Genomic DNA, 18,119 nt, shown 5'->3' with positions numbered 1-18,119 from the left:
TCAAAATAAATAAATAACTAAATAAGCTTAAAAAAGAACTTTAATAAAAATTAAAAATAAAGAAAACATGGAAAGTAAAATTAATAGGGGAATAGATTTCTACTAGTTATAATCCAAGCAAATTGGGATGATGAAAATGTTTTGGAATTAGTGGTGATGATTGTACACCCCTGAGAATGTATTAAAAACCACTGAACTGCACATGTTTAAAGGGGTGAATTTTATGGCATGTGGATTACATCTCAATTTTTTAAAAAATTTTAATAAAAAAAATTTAATGTTTAGTTTGAGAGGAAGAGAATGAGTGCAAGCAGGAGAGGGACAGAGAGAGGGAGAGAGAAAATCCCAAGTCGGCTCCACCACTACCAGCACAGAGTCTAATGTAGGGCTCAAAATCATGAACCAGGAGATCATGACCTGACACGGAATCAAGAGTTGGATGCTTAACTGACTGAGCCACCCAGGCGCCCCTTCAGTTTATTTTTAAAGCTCCTTCTAAAAAAATAAATAAATAAAAGAACTTGTTAGGAGTCTTACCTAGCAAAGCAGAGAATAAAAAACTAGAAACTATTTTCTGCCAAAGACACAGGTAAAGCTAGGACAGCCTATTAATTCTTAAATTACATCAACATTACTCCAAACAGCTACTTTTTCTCACCATTGTTCAAACAGACAAACACCCAATTAAAATGATCACAATGGAAGGAAAATGAAAATTTTGAATTGGACACAGCGCTATCTCCTCCAGACAAAACCACCGACTCTAGAAAACAAAGCAAAACAAAAACCTCGTGGAAAATAATAGCAAACTATTTGTATAATAATTTTCCTTTAGGTGAAACAGCACATAACAATCCCATAAGTCTGGAAAGTCTGGCAAGAATGAACATGTTAGGAACAGGGTTAAATGATGCAAATATGTGTTTTACAGTTTAAGACAAGGAAAAGGTAGGAGCGTCCAATCACCAGGGTTTGGCAGTCCCAGTATGCGTCAGGCATAATTCTGTAATTAAATTTTTTAAAGCACCAAGGCAGTATTAATTTATATCATCTACCAGGAAAACAAGTGTGGCTCAATGAAAGCTCTACACTGAGATGTGCATGTGCAGAGCAACCGAGTCCAAGATAACTTCGGCTCGCAAGGTCCTTTGGCACAAAGATACTCTTTCACCTTTTTTAACATATTACAATGGGAGAAACCGTCAGTTTTGTAACCCTGGGTCCTCCAGGAAGGGACAACAAGGAAATCTGACTTCCCCAGCAAGATAAGAAAACGGATTAGGAAATGATGATCCTGAAAAGGATGACCAGTAGGGGCTAGCTAGAACAATAGTACTGGAAAAGAGTCAATTGCTTGCTCTATATAATGACTGATTCACTTAAAAGGATAAAAACAATTGGTGAATAAAGATTTTCTCAAAAAATTTTTTTCATCCAATTTCAGAAAATGTTTTTAGACATACTCATGACCTGACCTCTAGGAAGTATCCCACCTATGGGTTTCTCAACACAGTATCCAGCCTACCAACATAACGATTAGCACATGATGCAATGATGAGTGGCCAGCAATCTATTTCTATTAATGTTAATTTTATAAAGAATACACAGACACATTCATTTGCTTAAACATGTAAACGTTGGGGCACTTGGGTGGCTCAGTCGGGTAAGCGTCTGACTTCAGCTCAGGTCATGATATCACGGTTCATGGGTTTGAGCCCCACGTCGGGCTCTGTACTGACCACTAGCTCAGAGCCTGGAGCCGGTCTTTGGATTCTGTGTCTTTCTCTCACTCTGACCCTCCCCTGCTTTTGCTGTGTGTGTGTGTGTGTCTCAGAAATAAATAAAAAATAAAAAAATAAAAACATTAAAAAAAAGAAGCATCCAACTTCAGCTCAGGTCATGATCTCATGGTTCCTGAGTTCAAGCCCCACATTGGGCTCTGTGCTGACAGTTCAGGGCCTAGAGCCTGCTTCGGATTCCGTGTCTCCCTCTCTCTCTGCCTCTCCTCTCCTCTGCTCGCTCTCTCTCTCTCTCCTTCAAAAATAAACATTAAAAAATGTAAATGTTAATGAATAAAACTAAAGTTCTTTTTGACCATTAATCCCCATTCCATGGATATTCTTTAGATCAAATCCAAACCCTACATCGGGGAGAACAATTATCATGCTTGGCATTAGTCCTTTTAATCTTACCTGAAAGCTTAAAGATGCCTTTAAAAAACCTATTTATAATGTTTATATTGTTTGATTATCTAATGTTTATTTTGCACCTGCATGCAAGCAGGGAAGGGGCAGAGAGAGAATCCCAGGCCAGCTGCACGCTGCCAGTGTGGGGCCTAGTGATGGGCTCGATCCCACAAACCATGAGATCATGACCTGAACCGAAATTAAGAATCACACACGCCACCAACTGAGCCACCCAGGAGCCCCTTAATTTTAGTTTTCGTATGAAACATCGATTCACCTAGAATTTTTCTTTGTGAATGAGTCACTGATGGGTAGTCAGTGCTGCTGTTTATTTTTTTTTAAATTTTTTAAATGTTTGTTTACTTTTGAGAGAGGAAGAGAGAAGGAATGCATGAGCAAGGTGGAGAGGGGCAGAGAGAGAGGGAGACACAGACTCTGAAGCGGGCTCCAAGCTGTCAGCACAGAGCCCGATGTCGGGCTCGAACTCACAGACCGTGAGATCATGACCTGAGCCAAAGTCGGACACTTAGCCAACTGAACCACCCAGGTGCCCCTTATTCTTTTTCTTTTTAATGCAATACAGTTTCACCTAAGTATTTCCAGAGTATTCCGTTCAACTTTCATAGAAGCAAGTCTTCCTTTTGCACTTAGAATTGGTGGGCTTAATATTTAATCATGTAATTACAATATGAGTTTATATAGCTATAAACAGGTTTGAGAACAAACAAAATCCATGATCCACCAGGAGAGAGGGCTTCCGACACAGTCCCCAACCAGCCACCAGCTTTCAGGCTTCGGAGCATCCAGGACGTCCACCAACAGGCTTTGCAGAGAGGCAGTGGGGGGCATTGGTTAACCTGGTAAATGGCTTAAGTGAGATTCAACTAAAAGAACTCCTGAAAGAAATGCACATGCAGTATGTATTCATATATGTGCCAGACAACTGAAGTGAATGAAATATTTGTGTGAAAAAGATTTTGCTTTTCCTATTTTCCTTTCTTCTGGCTTATTTTCCAAAGACTGGTTCTAATTTGAACCGGTTCAGTAGGGTAGGATTTTTTTTGTTAAGACTTTATTTATATTTATTGAGAGAGAAAGAGAGAAGGCATTTCATAGCATACTACCATGATTGATTTTGTAGGTTCTGTTTTTACTGCTCTTTTGGACACTTTCTCCTTTCTCTGTATCTCTACACAACCATTCACATTATGACCAAAGGCAAAAATAAAAAGAGAAGTCTGCTGTTGACTCTCACACATTTACCTCCGTTAGCTTGCCCCCAGAGAGCAGACTGTATTCCTGAGGACAAAGCGGGCCCTGCACCTCTCCTGGGTCCGGTCCGCTTCTCAGTGAAGGTGGGAAACGGCGCAGCAATGAGCACCTGCTGTCTTAACACAGCCCAGTGTGAACGGAGGGCACAGTGGAGTCCATAACCACGTCCACATGCAAAGAAATACTACCCCAAAGACAGGCGGAGACTATACACTCCACAGCTGTTTGTCATAGAATATTCGAATACAAATATTTAAATTCTTGAAGGGCTTATACACATGATGCCTCGGGGAGGGGTCTGTGTTCCCACCACATATATCAGAGGATGGAGACACGATGGTAAAGAAGGAAAATGGGAATCAGGAAAGGAGGTTACAGTTGGCTCACTGTTTCTTTCCTCTATGTCAAACTGATATCAAGAATACTTTTATGTGTCTCTGTCATTTCAAATTGACTGTCTGAGCCAATTTAAGTTAAATGACTCACGCTCTTCATAGATTTTGAAGTTATGTTTAGGTGCATACCAATTTCAAATTGTTAGACCTTTCTGGTGACTTAAACCTTCCGTTATTATTGAGATATATATCATTCTATCCTTCTTGCCTTAGAGTCTGCTTTGATATTAGTATACTACAGCTCAGTTTTCAGTAGGATAGCATTTGCAAGATTTTTTTTTGATCCTTTTACTTTCAGCCATTCTGTATACATACACCTAAAGTGCTTGACTGGAGAGCAGCTTCTAGATGGATTTGGCTGTTCTTCCAGTACGAAAGCTTTGGGCTTTAATGGAGTGTTAAATCCATTCATATGTAGTTATTAATATATTTAGAAATCAATCTACCATCATTTTTTGTTCAACCTGTTTCATATACTTTTCTTACCTTTGGGGGATTTTTTTTTAACTGTTATTCTATTTGCCCTTTTATTCGCATTTTATAATCTTTTATTATTTTGTTAATGGTTATACTGTAAGGGATGAGAACATGAACCATGAGCTACAAAAACTTTTTCCTTTTTTTTTTTTTACCAGTTTTACCAGTTCCTGGACAGGTAAAGGACCTTAGAACACCAACCCCTTCCAACTCCTTATCATTTCTATTATTGTGTGTTTTAATTCTATTTTATTTTAATCCATATGAAGGATAAAGCCAAATTCCTTTAAATTTACCAACATATTGACATTTTCTGTAGATAGAAGGGATGGAGATCCCTTCCCATATTTCCACACTCCCATCTAGAGCCATTTACCTGAAGAACTCTTTACTCTTTCTTTTTAACAAATTCTGCTGGTAACAAATTCTCTCGGTTTTAGTTTGTCTCAAAATGTCTTTATTTTCCTTAATTTTTGAAGGTACAAAATTCTAGACAGGCACTTTGAAGACATCATACTGTCGTCTTCTGGCTTCCATTGTTTCTATCAAGGCTCACTGCATGCCTTTGAATTTCATGTGTACTTTTCCTTTGTCTGCTTTCAGTGTGTTTTGTCTGTAGTTTTCATCAGTTTCATTTTGAGGTGCCACAGTGTGGTTTTCTTTATACTTCTCCCCTTGTGGTTCAAAGTACTTCTTAAAGCTGTGACTTGTATTCATAATTGATTTTGGAAAATTCTTGGCTATTATCTCTTCAAATGCTGCTAGTCTGTTGCTGTCAGAAACAGAATCTGACTAGTTTCTCTTGATTTCATTTTTTTAATGTGTGAAGTCTCTTCAAATGAGCCATTATATAAATATTATATTAACACACTATACATTATAAGAGAATCTAATAATTGGGATATCTAAATGGCTTATCTCAGGATAAATTATGTTCCAATTTGAAGGATCTTGTTTTGGGTTTTTTTTTTTAATACAAATCTTTGGAAGGAATTTATTTTTTTTATTTTTTTTAATGTTTTATTTATTTTTTGATACAGAGAGAGACAGAGCATGAGAGGGGGAGGGGCAGAGAGAGGAGACACAGAACCGGAAGCAGGCTCCAGGCTCTGAGCTAGCTGTCAGCACAGATCCTGAAGCAGGGCTCAAACCCACAAATGTGAGATCTGACCTGAGCCGAAGTTGGAGGCTCAACCGACTGAGTCACCCAGGTGCCCCTGGGAGGATTATATTCAGTCGGATACGTGCATAAACCTACTTCATTGATACCCACTGCATAAGCTATTAATCGTCCAGTGAGTACTTTTATCAGAATATGAGCAAGAATCTATAGAGCTGGCTTTATGCAAATTTATAAATAAATTTAAATTTCTAAAGACTTGAATTCATAGTATATTTAATGTTTTATTCTATATTAAAGCCATTTCTATTTCTTTAACTACATTAACAGAAATGCTCCACGCCCCGCCCTTAATAGAAATAAATCACTACACATCTCTGAATATATTTTAGGGGCATTGTACATTGAGTAAAAATACCACCACTATACCAGCACTGTTCTTGTTCTTTTCAGTCAGGTACCTCGTAGCTAAAAGTACATCACATTGGCCTTCTAATTCTCTTACCAACTCAAAAGCCAATTATTAATTTGTTCATCTTCCGTACATAGTAGTTACTCAATGTTTCCTGACTGCTGCTCTGTTGACTAGTAAAGGTTCCTCAAGACCGGGTTTGTAGAAACTTGACAATGACTCACAAAGAGAGCATTTAGGGCAAGAGGCATTTTTAATAGGCAGCATTTCAAAAATATCAAATGGTGGAATCAGAAACATATTCACAGGCACATTTTCAAAAATACTAAATGGTGGAATCAGAAACATATTCAGGTTAGCTTATGATGCTCAGGATGAATTTAGGTCCCTAATAATGACTGCCATAAAATGAAACAATCTCTGTTACTGTATAAAAATAGAAAACCTTTTGTGTAATAGTTTTAGAAAAGTCAAACATTAAGTATCATTGGGCAAAATGAATTTATACAGAAAAGTACATTTTCCACATAACTATAGCTTACCTTCCTTAAGGTGTGAAGATGTATTCTCATACGTTCACTGAAAACTTTAATGTATTACATATTTTCCTACCTATTGGGTACAACAAGTACATGAAGTATAACTGGGATTTTTATTCGTGATGCAGGCTGACCAGCATGAAGACAAATTACTGGTTGAGCGGGGACACAGGTCTGCTTCAGGGCTGGAGGCAGCTGGCCCCTCCAAGAGGGGAGCCCAAACCCACAGGCTCCCAACAAACTCGAAAAACAAGTCAATTTCATCACTAACCTTCACTTTCTGCTCTGGCTGGCTGATACTGGCCCTCATCTAAGTAAATGACAACTTACTGTATTTATTAAGAATCTCTTTTCTTAAATCATTAGGTCTGACAACAATTTGATGATAATCACTTGAGAATGTTTAGTAAGAGAACAAGCTCAAAAAGAATATAAAAGGAGGAAACAAATATAGAAAGCACCTTTATAGGTGGTCCATACATACAGTCACTCTTACTGTAACAATCCTTTTTCCAAAGCTAAAAATTTTAATATCACTGTCATATGAATCTCTGAGACAAACTGGAGTTTAAGAACAAATGGCTGGGGCGCCTGAGTGGTTCAGTCGGTTAAGTGTCCAACTTCAGCTCAGGTCATGATCTTGCAGTTTGTGAGTTTGAACCCCACATCAGACTCTGTGCTGACAGCTCTGAGCCTGGAGTCTACCTCACATGCTATGACTCCCTCTCTCTCTGCTCCTCCCCTGCTCATACTCTGTCTCTCTAAAAAATAAATAAATGTTAAAAAAAAAAAAAAAAAAAAGAGGGGCACATGTGTGGCTCAGTCAGTTGAGCATCTGACTTCGGCCAAGGTCATGATCTTGCAGTCCGTGAGTTTGGGCCCCACGTCAGGCTCTGTGCTGACCGCTCAGAACCTGGAGCCTGCTTCGGATTCTGTGTCTCCCTCTCTCTCTGCCCCTCCCCAACTCACACACTCTCAAAAACGAATAAATATTAAAAAAAATTTTTTTTGAAAGAACAAATGCTTTATAAGCAGAAAATGGAATGGAAGGGGACACCTGGGTGGCTCTGTCATCAAACGTCTGACCCTTGATTTCAGCTCAGGTCACAATCTCATGGTTCGTGGGATCAAGTCCCCTATTAGGCTCTGGGCAGACAGTGCAGATGGAGCCTGCTTGGGATTCTCTCCCCCCACTCACCACCACCCCTCCTTCTCACTCTCTCACTCTCTCAAAATAAATAAACTTAGAAAAACAGAAAATGGAACGATAGTGGAATAGCATAAGAGGCAAGCTGGCCCATCTCCAAAGAATCTCCCTGCCTGAAAATATGAAAATCTGCCAAGTGGAGATGGGCTCGGAAACAAGAAGCTTGCTTATCTGATGACCACTGGGAAGACTCAAAACTGTGGGTCACATTTGTGTGTCCAGTTTATGCTGCCAGGGTGGTAGAACCATCCACACCAAGGAGACCGGAGCTCAGATCAGGGATAAGGGAGGTGATGGAAAACTCTGCAGTGTAAAGTGATGGAAGAGGCTGAAGGGAGCAAAGAGAGGAGGTAAGGCCATTCGGTACCCACATACCTTGGGAAACAATAAAAGGAAGAGAAGGGAAGCAGAAAAGAGTGAGAAGATGTCAGTCAGAGAAAGGAACCTCTCCTGCATAGCTGCCTGCTTCCCAGACCCAAAACCAGGCACAGAGTCGGTCCCCTAAACTACAATTACAGAATCTTTTAAGGGTTAACCAGGAACCTAATCACCAATGAAAATTTTACCTCCAAAATAATAATTCTAGAACCGTCATGAATAACAAAGTGAGGGGCACCTGGGTGGCTCAATTGGTTAAGCGTCCAACTTCAGCTCAGGTCACAATCTCGCAGTTTGTGGGTTTGAGTCCCACGTCGGGCTCTGTGCTGACAGCTCAGATCCTGGAGCCTACTTCAGATTCTGTGTCTCCCTCTCTCTACCCGCCCCTCTCCCACTCATGCTCTGTTTCTGTCTCAATAATAAATAAACATTAAAAATTTTAAAAAAAGAATAACAAAGTGAATATAAGATGACTACATTTGAATTACATTTTAAGTCATTCCTATTTAGATAGAAATGTTAGGTCACAAATAATACTTCCTTAGAATATTTCCTTCAAAGCAACTTTAGTACATAATAAAGAAAAGTCAACAGGTGTAACCTCAGAAGAGAGGTATTTACTTTTTTAATTAAGATAAAATCAGAATAACAATAGTGTACGTCAAAAGCTCCCTTCCAACTTAAATGTTTTTAATGACTTCACTGAGAATTTACATACCATGAAGTTCCCCCACTGTAAGTATACAACTCAACGATTTTAATAAATGTATGGAGTGGTACGACCATTTTCCTACGTTTTTAATACCATGAATTGTCAGTAGACAATAAAACAATCTACTTCTCCCACAATGCAAATGGACACCAACAACTACACTCATATTTAAACACACGAAGCCCCAAGAACCAGGCCCCTGGTGGAGGGTGGAGGCCGAGAGCATTCCAGGCTTCTCTGTGTTCCCTCCAGGGCCCTTGACAGCTGGGGTTTTCCAGTGGCTTTTCAGGAAAGTACTGAAGCAAGGCTAGTGACATTCTGCTCATTCATCACTGAAATATACCAAAGATTTCATGTCATCAGTGTCCTAGCCAAGTTTCCGCAGCACACTAAAATCACACTTTTTAAAACCATATGCATAATACATTTTACCATTTTAATGATGGAGACATCTTCACCAATTCAACAGTGGAGAAGGAGCAGATGGCCAGCACGATTTTAATGAATGAGAGCTACCGCAGTGAGTGTGTCTCTGGCTGTTCGATACTACGAGTAGTAACTCACTCAATTACTACCCCAAGAGCCCCTATTGCGAAATCAATCAAGATTCCTTACAGTTTTCATGCTATTTCTGAAAATATGGAATATATACTTTTTTTTTTATATATTCAGATACTTCTTACCCTGAGCCTATCTTTTCTATCTTCAAAATAGGTTTTTTTCCCCCAAAATAGACTCTGATCTAAGGAATAGATTCTGATTTTGTGATCCAGTCAAAGCCTCCAGCCTAATGCGACCTCTTCCTGGAGGTCTCTGTAAAGATGCGGCTCTCTCCCCAGCATCACGCAGAAAACAGAAACATCAGTCATGCGGGCCTTTTGCACAGATGCAGACTCTGCCAAGGGCCATCTCTCTTCTCACTCTGTGCCCTCACCCTGGCCTTGTCCAGGCGGTCTCACTCGTGTTTCAGGCCTTGCCTCGGACGTCAAGTCCTCAGGGCCGCCTTCCACCCGGGACCCCCACCCACCAGTCAGTCAGGCCCTTCTGCCACGTGCTTTACAACATCCCACACTCTTCTCCAGAAGCTGAAGCGTAACAAGCACACAGTGTGATTGGGTAGTTAACATCTAGCTCCTGGATCCAGTCCTACACTCCTGGAAGCTTCGAGTTTTGTTCACCCACAGTCCGCAGCACTGAGTGCAGATCTTGACGTGCAGTAGGCACTCCCTAATTATTTGTTACAGTAGTATTTGCTGAATATTTATGTGCAGTCCTGCTATAGGGGACACAGCAGTAAGCACAAGAGAAACAGCTCCTGTCTTCCTGGAGCTTATCCTAGGGGATGAGGTGAGAGGGGCCACGAGAAAAAAGGAAATCAAAAATTTAATGTGTAATTATAAGTGTGATAAGAATCTATCATTCTTCTGTCCTCCTTGACCCTACAATGGATAAAAAAAAAGTGTTGATGTTTCACGGTGCTTTTCTTTCATCTATTTACCATGTCACATGTCCCTTCTATCTTCTGTTCCTCAAACTGGTAAACCCCACTGGTCAAACCAAAGTTAGACACATTCAAGTTGGCAGAGATAGACTATATTTCACCCTAGCTGAAAGTCCACCTGCCTGCAAACATGAGGGGAAGAGGCCTTCCTCACAATGTGACCCTATTGTACAGACAGGGTCTTAAAGACATCATTAGGTTAAAATGGGGTCATTAGGGTGGGCCCATTAGGACCCTAAAGTGACTAGTGCCCTTGTAGGAGGAAATTTGGACCCAGATACACACAGAGAAAGGCCAGTGTGAAGACGATGTGAAGACATGGGGAGAAGACAGCCATCTGCAAGCCAAGGAGAAAGACCTCAGGAGAAACCGTTTGCCAACACCTTGACATTGGACTTCTGGCCTCCAGAATTGTGAGAAAATACATTTCTATTCTTTAGGCCCCCCAGTCCACGGGACTTTGCTATGGCAGCCCTCAAAAACTAATACTGTTCCTAAGTCACGCCTGCTTACATTCCACAGAGCTCAGAGTTCAGTGACAGTCAGGAACAGTGGCATGGCTCACCCACGCCATTGTTAGACTGTCAATGACATCTGTTCAAATAAACTTATGTTCCCATCACACTAGAGAAGAACAAAAATTCGTGCATTGAAATGTAGATAATAAGTAGGAGGGAAACAGGAGGGAAAAGAGTTTAAGTGCAGACATGTTATCCCCCCCCCCCACCCTCTACCCCCAGCAGTAAGATGTTTCCAGGGGAACATGCATCTGAAGTGATTATGTTAGGCCCGGGTCATCCAGGGAACAAACCTTCAACCAGCCAAGCTGATGGTGTGGCCAGAGCAAGAGATTTAGTGGGGCTGAAAGAGGACTGGGGATGAGGCATTACAGGGCAGAGAATGCAGGGAGGGAAGGTGAGAAGGGTGGGGAACTGGGGGGCGGGCATGGGGGCGAGTGACACACCGGGGTGCGGCTGCAGTTAGCTCTCGTGGGCGGTGGGTGAGGGAAGGAAGAGCAGCAGGGGTGCGAGAAGATGTTCCTTTGCTTCCTTCCCACTCCCCCTTTTAAGAGCCAAACCTCAGAAGAGATGTGACAAGAAGGGAAAAAAAAAAAAGTAGAGATTACTTTCCCTGCCTTCCTTTCTTTCCTTTCTTACATTTTCTTTCTCCATCTCTCCCTTTTCCAAAATGTCCTGTAGAACAGATACCCCCAGTGCTTAGCAACCACTTGTTTTGAGTCCAAGGGCAAATGGTGCAAGGAGTTGGAAAGCACATGTAAACAGAGCTGACCACGGGAGACGTCCATGTCCACCGCCTCCAAAATGCCCACATGTTCCCTGCATCATGAACTCATCGATCAACACCTTCTATCTGTTCATTGCTGGTAGGAGATAACTTTGGGTCGTCTCTGCAGTCCAGGGCCTCCTACTCTGGCCGAAGAAGTAAAGCTCTGGAGTATGGTTGAACTTTAAGAACCGGGGGGCGGGGGGGGGGGGGGGCCATGGCCCAGGCAGCACCAATAGGAATCTCTTTCCTAGGGGTCTGAACTAGACTCCCCACTCAATCCTTGATGGCTATAGGCAGTCTCCCAGTGGTTGTCCAGAACAGCACCAGTTGTTGGGCTTGAGGGCACCATTTATGAGCAGAAATTTTGTCCTACATACGCAGAAACAGAGAAAGCCAAAAAAAAAAAGAGAAAAATCAAGGAGATACAGAGGAGAAGTGGTGCTTCGAGACCACCTGCCCCAAAATGTAATCTCAGATCCTGTAAAACATCCACTTCTGGGTTTTGATCCCTTGGATTTCTAATAAAACTTTGTTTTGTGTATCCTGATAGGTTTATATTTGCAAACAAAAGAGCCTTAATACAATAGTGATACTTTATTACCTTCAGGTGTATCATCTCATTTAGACTCACAATACAATGGGGGAAAGGAGGGCAGTTATTTTTATTCCTGTTTTACAGCTTACAACGCAGAGGCTGCTGGCATCATGGCCCCACCGCATCACCTTCCTGGGATACAAACCTTTGTAAAGTCCCCTCTGATGTTGGCTTTGGACTTGGCTGTGGGGCTTACTTTGGCCAATGGAATGTTAGCAAGCTCAATGCCACAAGCAGAGGCTCAATAAACCTTGACCCACCAAGACTCGTCTTCTTGGCACTCAGCCACCGCGTTGGAAGAATGCCCAGGTATCCGAGAGAGAGAGGACCTCAGGGGAGGCCTTGTGTGTGAGAGGGGTTACACGGGCGGAGGTGCCCCTGGAAAGAAAACAGATGCCCCCGGCAAAATCCCGGGTGCACTCGGCCACGTGAATGACCCCAGATACAGGAGAGGAAGGGCAGAACAGCTGCAGGAGTCAATCCATAGTATTGTGCGACATGATGGTAAACAGAACACATGTAAGTAACCCCCTCAACTTCTTGAAGCTAAGAAATAAAGCTCGGATCCAGATCTCCTGACTGATTTCAATGATTTTTTTCTTTGCTGCAGGATGTGCCTGAAACCAAAGAAAAATAACTCAAAAGTTTCCTAAGCTTCTTTTAAACAATAGAAAATGAGTTTTAGCTCAGAACACTCAGCTATGAAATTATCCTGTCAGCATATAAATGAATTAAAAATATATTTATGTAAATGTGGACAGGTAGGAGAGTGTTACTAAAATACTTAGCATGGTTACACAATGTCTAAATGCTTTTCTCCTTGTACCACAAGAATTATAAAACTACCGAAGACACAATATCCAACTATGCATGTCGTGGTATTCTTTTTTTTTTTTAATTTTTTTAAATGTTTATTTTTGAGAGAGAGACCAACTGACAGAGACAGAGCATGAATGGGGGAGAGGCATAAAGAGGAGACACAACCCAAAGCAGGCTCCAGGCTCTGACCTGTCAGCACAGAGCCCAATGTGGGACTCAAACTCACGAACCATGAGATCATGACCTGAGCCAAAGTCGGACGCTTAACCGACTGAGGCACCTAGGCACCCCGCAGTATTATTTCTAAAAGCAAAAATAACCCCCTAAACAATTACCCAGCAACAGGAAAAAGGACAAATTATGATATATTTATACAATAGTGAAAGTAAAGACTAAAGCTTCATATGTCAACATGGATAAATCTCAAAAACATCAAGTCAGGGGGGGAAAAGGAAGTAAAAAAACCCACGAACAGCTTAATAGTAAAGTCCCCCAAATACAAACCTTAGCAACATTATTACTTACAGATACATATATAATAAAAGCAATGATGAAAATCAAGGGAGTAGTAAACACAAAAATTAAGAATAGTAGGTGCTCTAGGAGCGACTGGATGACTCAGTCGTTTAAGCATCCGACTCTTAATCTCAGCTCAGGTCTTGATCTCAGGTTCGGGAGTTCAAGCCCTGCACTGGGCTCCATGCTGAGTGTAAGAGCACTTTAAAATTGTAGGTGCTCTTGAAGGAAAGGAAGCAGAATATACTTGGAGAAAGGCACAGTGAGAGATCCTAGGACACTGAGCATGTTTCATTTCTTAATCTGAATGGCATATATACGTTGTTTTACAACAGCCTATATTGTGCATCTATAATAAATAGCTTTTTGTATCTATGAAATATTTTATAATACAAATTTTTTAAGACTTAATTTTATTGTTTTAAGTGATCTCTACACCCAACGTGGGGCTCAAACTTACAACTCTGAGATCAAGAGTCATGTGCTCTACCAACTGAGCCAGCCAAGTGCCCCAATAAAAACAAATTTTAAAAAATAACCAAAGAATCTAACAAAGGAAAATGCTGTTGTCTCCAGCAACAGGTGCTTTACAACACAGAAAAAGCAACCTAGCTCCCAAATGTGTAACAGTTTTATTGTATTTTTTAAAGATTCTATTTTTTAAGTAATCTCTACAAACAATGTGGGGCTCGAACCCACAACCCTAAGATCAACAGTCACACAGCCTACCCACTGAGCCAGCCAGGTGCCCCACAACAAGTTTATTTTAGAAGAGTAAAAAAGGGCATACATACTACCGAGTTACACAGTACCTCGTGGTAAAGCTGCCTATCGTTCATAACTCACTGAAACTGAGGCCTGAGGAAAAATTGATATTTAAATACAGCGCTTAAAATATTTCTATTAGTCCTTTTCAGGACTTTTTGGAACCTGCCTATGTAACATCTCTTGTCTCATCAACAAAATTCCCTCAACCCCAGACACAAGTGTCTGTCTTCTAAGCAAGGGCCTGGTGAATCACCTAGACCTTTCATCAGTTTGCCCTGGAAAGGGCCACACTGCACGCTAAGAGAACCCTGCTCTTCCTCAGCCAGAGCTGACTGCGTCCGGGATGGAGAGTAGGCCCGTCACAGTCTGCCACGTGCCTCTCTCTGCCGTCTTATTCCTCCCGCCCTTTCCCTTGAAACCGATGCAGTTCGTGTGCCTTTGTCAGGCACCTACCACAATTACCAGATAATTACATGTTTATTTCAATAATTACTGACCAAGATCTGTCTTCCTAAACTGTAAACTCCACAACAAGGGTGTAAACAGGCCAGTTTTTTCTTACTGTGTTCTACCAAGTAGCATAATTCCTGACACATAGTAGGTGTTTCATTTTTTTTTAAGAGGAAGAAAGGTTGTAAAATTATCCCTCCTTTCCTCTAAAGTTTTGTTTGTATTTCATGAAACTTACATGAACTATATCTACTTTGAGAAGACCTAAAATTAAGGCAAAGGAAAAAAGCCAGAACAGAATCCACAATCATCCCCAAAGAAGAAAAGGTCACAGAGTGCCATGTTAACTCTGACAAATTTAAGGACTCGATAGAAACAACATACCTGAATGAAGCTGAATTTTCCCAATAACACCTTCTACCAACCCCAAACAAACGGGATTCCAGGCAAGAAGTAGATCAGTAGCTAAAACAAAATAAGAAGCAATCATGAGAAAATATTCATCAGAAAACATATTAAAACAATAGCAGTCTATTCTAAGTGATCAACATTCCCAAAGAGCAGTTATGAACATCCAGAACTGAATACATTAATGTAAAGCAATTTGTGAAAAAGCATTAAATCTGAGGCCCGAATAAGGTTTCTGACAGCAGGACAGGGATGGGGAGAGAAATGACGGGCTGAAACGCTACTCGGATGGGAGGCAGTCCTTTGGCGCCCTGCAGTGGAGGAAAGAGGCTGGTGCACTGCAAGAGGGCAGGCTAGACGAGTTCTCTAACCACCTTGTAGCCCACAGCTAGTCCCTGATTCAAAGTCAAGGCCTGAGAAGCCGCCACTTACTGAGATGTCCACTTACTGGATCACACTCTGGAAAACACCCTTTCCCAAAGACCTTACACCAAGCAAAGAAATCCAGAAAGCCGGTGCTCTTTTATGTGACTTCTCTGGGGAAAACTTAAGAGCCACTGCCATTTCTTGAGTGCCTACCATGTGCCAGGCATCCCAATCAGGGGTCCTTAGGACAGAACAGAATGCTTTGGTGACTTTTCTCAATTCTCCCAAGGAAGGCACATACCCGATATTATTCTCCACGACCAGACAAGAAGCTAATTCGTTACACACAACAGCTGTGTGAGAATGGCAGTGCTTAATTCTTGAGAGAGAAACCCAGGCACAAAAGGCTATTAAATACATGGAGAGAAATGTGACCCTAGTGGTAGCTCAAGACCTGGAAAAAATTACCAAGAATGAAAACAATATTTGTCTTAGCAGGAAATTTAGATTTCATTTTAATTATTACCATTTAAATTTTATTTTAGTGAAATCTATAATCAATCTATAACTCATGGGGTAATTACAGACTCAATAGTTCAGAGTCTCCAAATTCATTTGAGTTCTTGCTACTGTATTAAACGTCTTTGTTGTTAATGATATACTTAGTGGGAGGCAAATGAAGTTGACTCTCTTTGGGCAGAACTGCAATTCAAAGCCAGGGCTGCATGACTCATGGCCTGTGTTCTTCACCGTCCTGCTTCAGAACCTAAACATGGAACTAACCAGTAAGACCGTATTTACATTTTAAGTAATATGCATTCTTACTATGAAGGTAATACTGTACAAAAGAAAGTATTTTACCACTCCCATCCCACCAGCCAGATAACTTATTTTGCTACGTTTAGGGTCAGAGTTTGTGTGCATACCAAATCACAAGACTGAAAATACAGCAGCATAGGCAATTTTCTTATAACATTTCATGAGCATTGTCTCGTGTCCTTAAAACACTTGTTAGGACACCTGGGTGGCTCAGTGGGTTAAGTGTCTGACTCTCAATTTCAGCTCAGGTCATGATCTCACAGTTTATGAGATCAAGCCCTGTGTCGGGCTCTGTGCTGACAGTGTAAAGCCTGCTTGGGATTCTCTCTCCCTGTCTCTCTCTGCCCTTTCCCCACTTGTGCTTTCTCTCTCTCTCCCTCCCTCCCTCTCTCTCTCTCTCTCTCTCTCAAAATAAACTTAAAAAAATCCACTCTTCAAAATTATAATTTACAGCGGCATAATCTTCTACTAAAGAAAGCACTTTCTAACTCTTGGGCATTTAAGTGATTTCTAGTTTGTCCCTATTGTTAAAATATACTGTGATAAATGATGATTATGCAAATATTGTATTGCCTCCCTAATTAACAGCTTTAGGACAGATTCCTAGGAATGAAATCAGTAGGTGAAAACATAAAATGTAAAGCTTTCAAAGATTACCAAATTGCTTTCTACAAAGGTTATATACCAACTTAGATTTCTGCCAGAAACATATGGAAATGCTTGTTTTAAAGTACTCTTGGGGCCATTTAGAATTTCTTTTTTAAATTGTTCTCATTTGCTGGCATCCACTGCCAAAATGATGTTTATTTTCTTTTCATTGCTGATAAAATTAGACATTTAATTATAAAACTGGTTGCTTATGTTTCTTCCATGACTTTGTTATTCATATCTTCTAACACTTTTTTATACTCCTTCCTTTTTATATTAAAGACATCTCTCTGATATGTTTACAAATGTTTTCAGTTTTTAATTTTTATACAGATCCTTTTTTCATTATCTATACTTTTAAAAAGCTGTTCTTTGCCTAGCATTAAATATTTATTAATTTTATCTTTCTTAATTTTTAAAATCCTAACTCTGGAATTCAGTTGGTGTACAGACTAAAAATACCCTGATTTCTTTTCAAAGAGTGTTCCAGAATCTCTATCAGTCAGACCAAGTCTCAACACCTGCCAACACAGATGCCCCTCTAAGCAAAGAGCTCCAACAACCCATAACCCTTAACCTTGACCTCAAACGAACAGACCACAGTTTGGGAACTTTACCCTTTGGGTACCAAAGGAGCTATATAGTAATACGAAAGAGGAAGACAGAGTTAGAGGTAAAGCAGTCAGAAACAGTTACATAGAAGAGGAACTTGCAGCATTAGGAAAGCAACAAGAAAAATAATGCAGAGGAGAGCACTGAGTTTGTTCTGGAATGTGTCCCTTCACTGGAGAAATGCTTATCAAGTACCTGCCAGGGACCAGGTACTGTCCCAGGCTAAGTAGGTAGATAAAAAAAAATAAAGGAACAAGCTGTCTGGAACAGAAGACCGATGGCTGTGGTGAAGACGTGGATTGATAAGACTGGAAAAAGTGAACTGAGGCCAACTGTGGCGAGATGTGAATAAAAAACTAATGAGTGTGTGCTTTCTGGCAGGCAGATAATGGCATAAATAAAACAAGACCACAGCCAGGGATTAGCTGACAGAGAGGTGGAGACTGAGTAGGGAAAGGAAAAACGAGAAGGTTGTTGGAAGGGTCTTAGCCGGACAAGACCTGGAGCCACACAGCTTGGGGCGGGGGGTGGACAGTAAGTGAAGGCTGCCCAGGAGGTTAACAGGAAATACCTGAAAGGAAGCCAGGGAAGGATGGGAAGATAGTAAGTAAAAAATGACACTGAAACAGTTC

General features: G+C 40.9%; 1 protein-coding gene across 1 annotated transcript in view; it reads right to left on the bottom strand.

The window, feature by feature from the left end:
* The window catches only part of INPP5F (inositol polyphosphate-5-phosphatase F), a 69,936-nt gene that overhangs the window by 49,645 nt on the left and 2,172 nt on the right, over window positions 1-18,119 (bottom strand). The window contains exon 3 of the mRNA XM_029920497.1: window positions 15,019-15,099. Coding sequence (XP_029776357.1) covers window positions 15,019-15,099 — 81 coding nt within the window. The remainder of the gene's footprint in view (window positions 1-15,018; window positions 15,100-18,119) is intronic.

The sequence above is a fragment of the Suricata suricatta genome, chromosome 2 (genome assembly GCF_006229205.1).
Source record: "Suricata suricatta isolate VVHF042 chromosome 2, meerkat_22Aug2017_6uvM2_HiC, whole genome shotgun sequence".
NCBI lineage: Eukaryota > Metazoa > Chordata > Mammalia > Carnivora > Herpestidae > Suricata > Suricata suricatta.
This window is presented reverse-complemented; position numbering and strand designations above follow the sequence as displayed.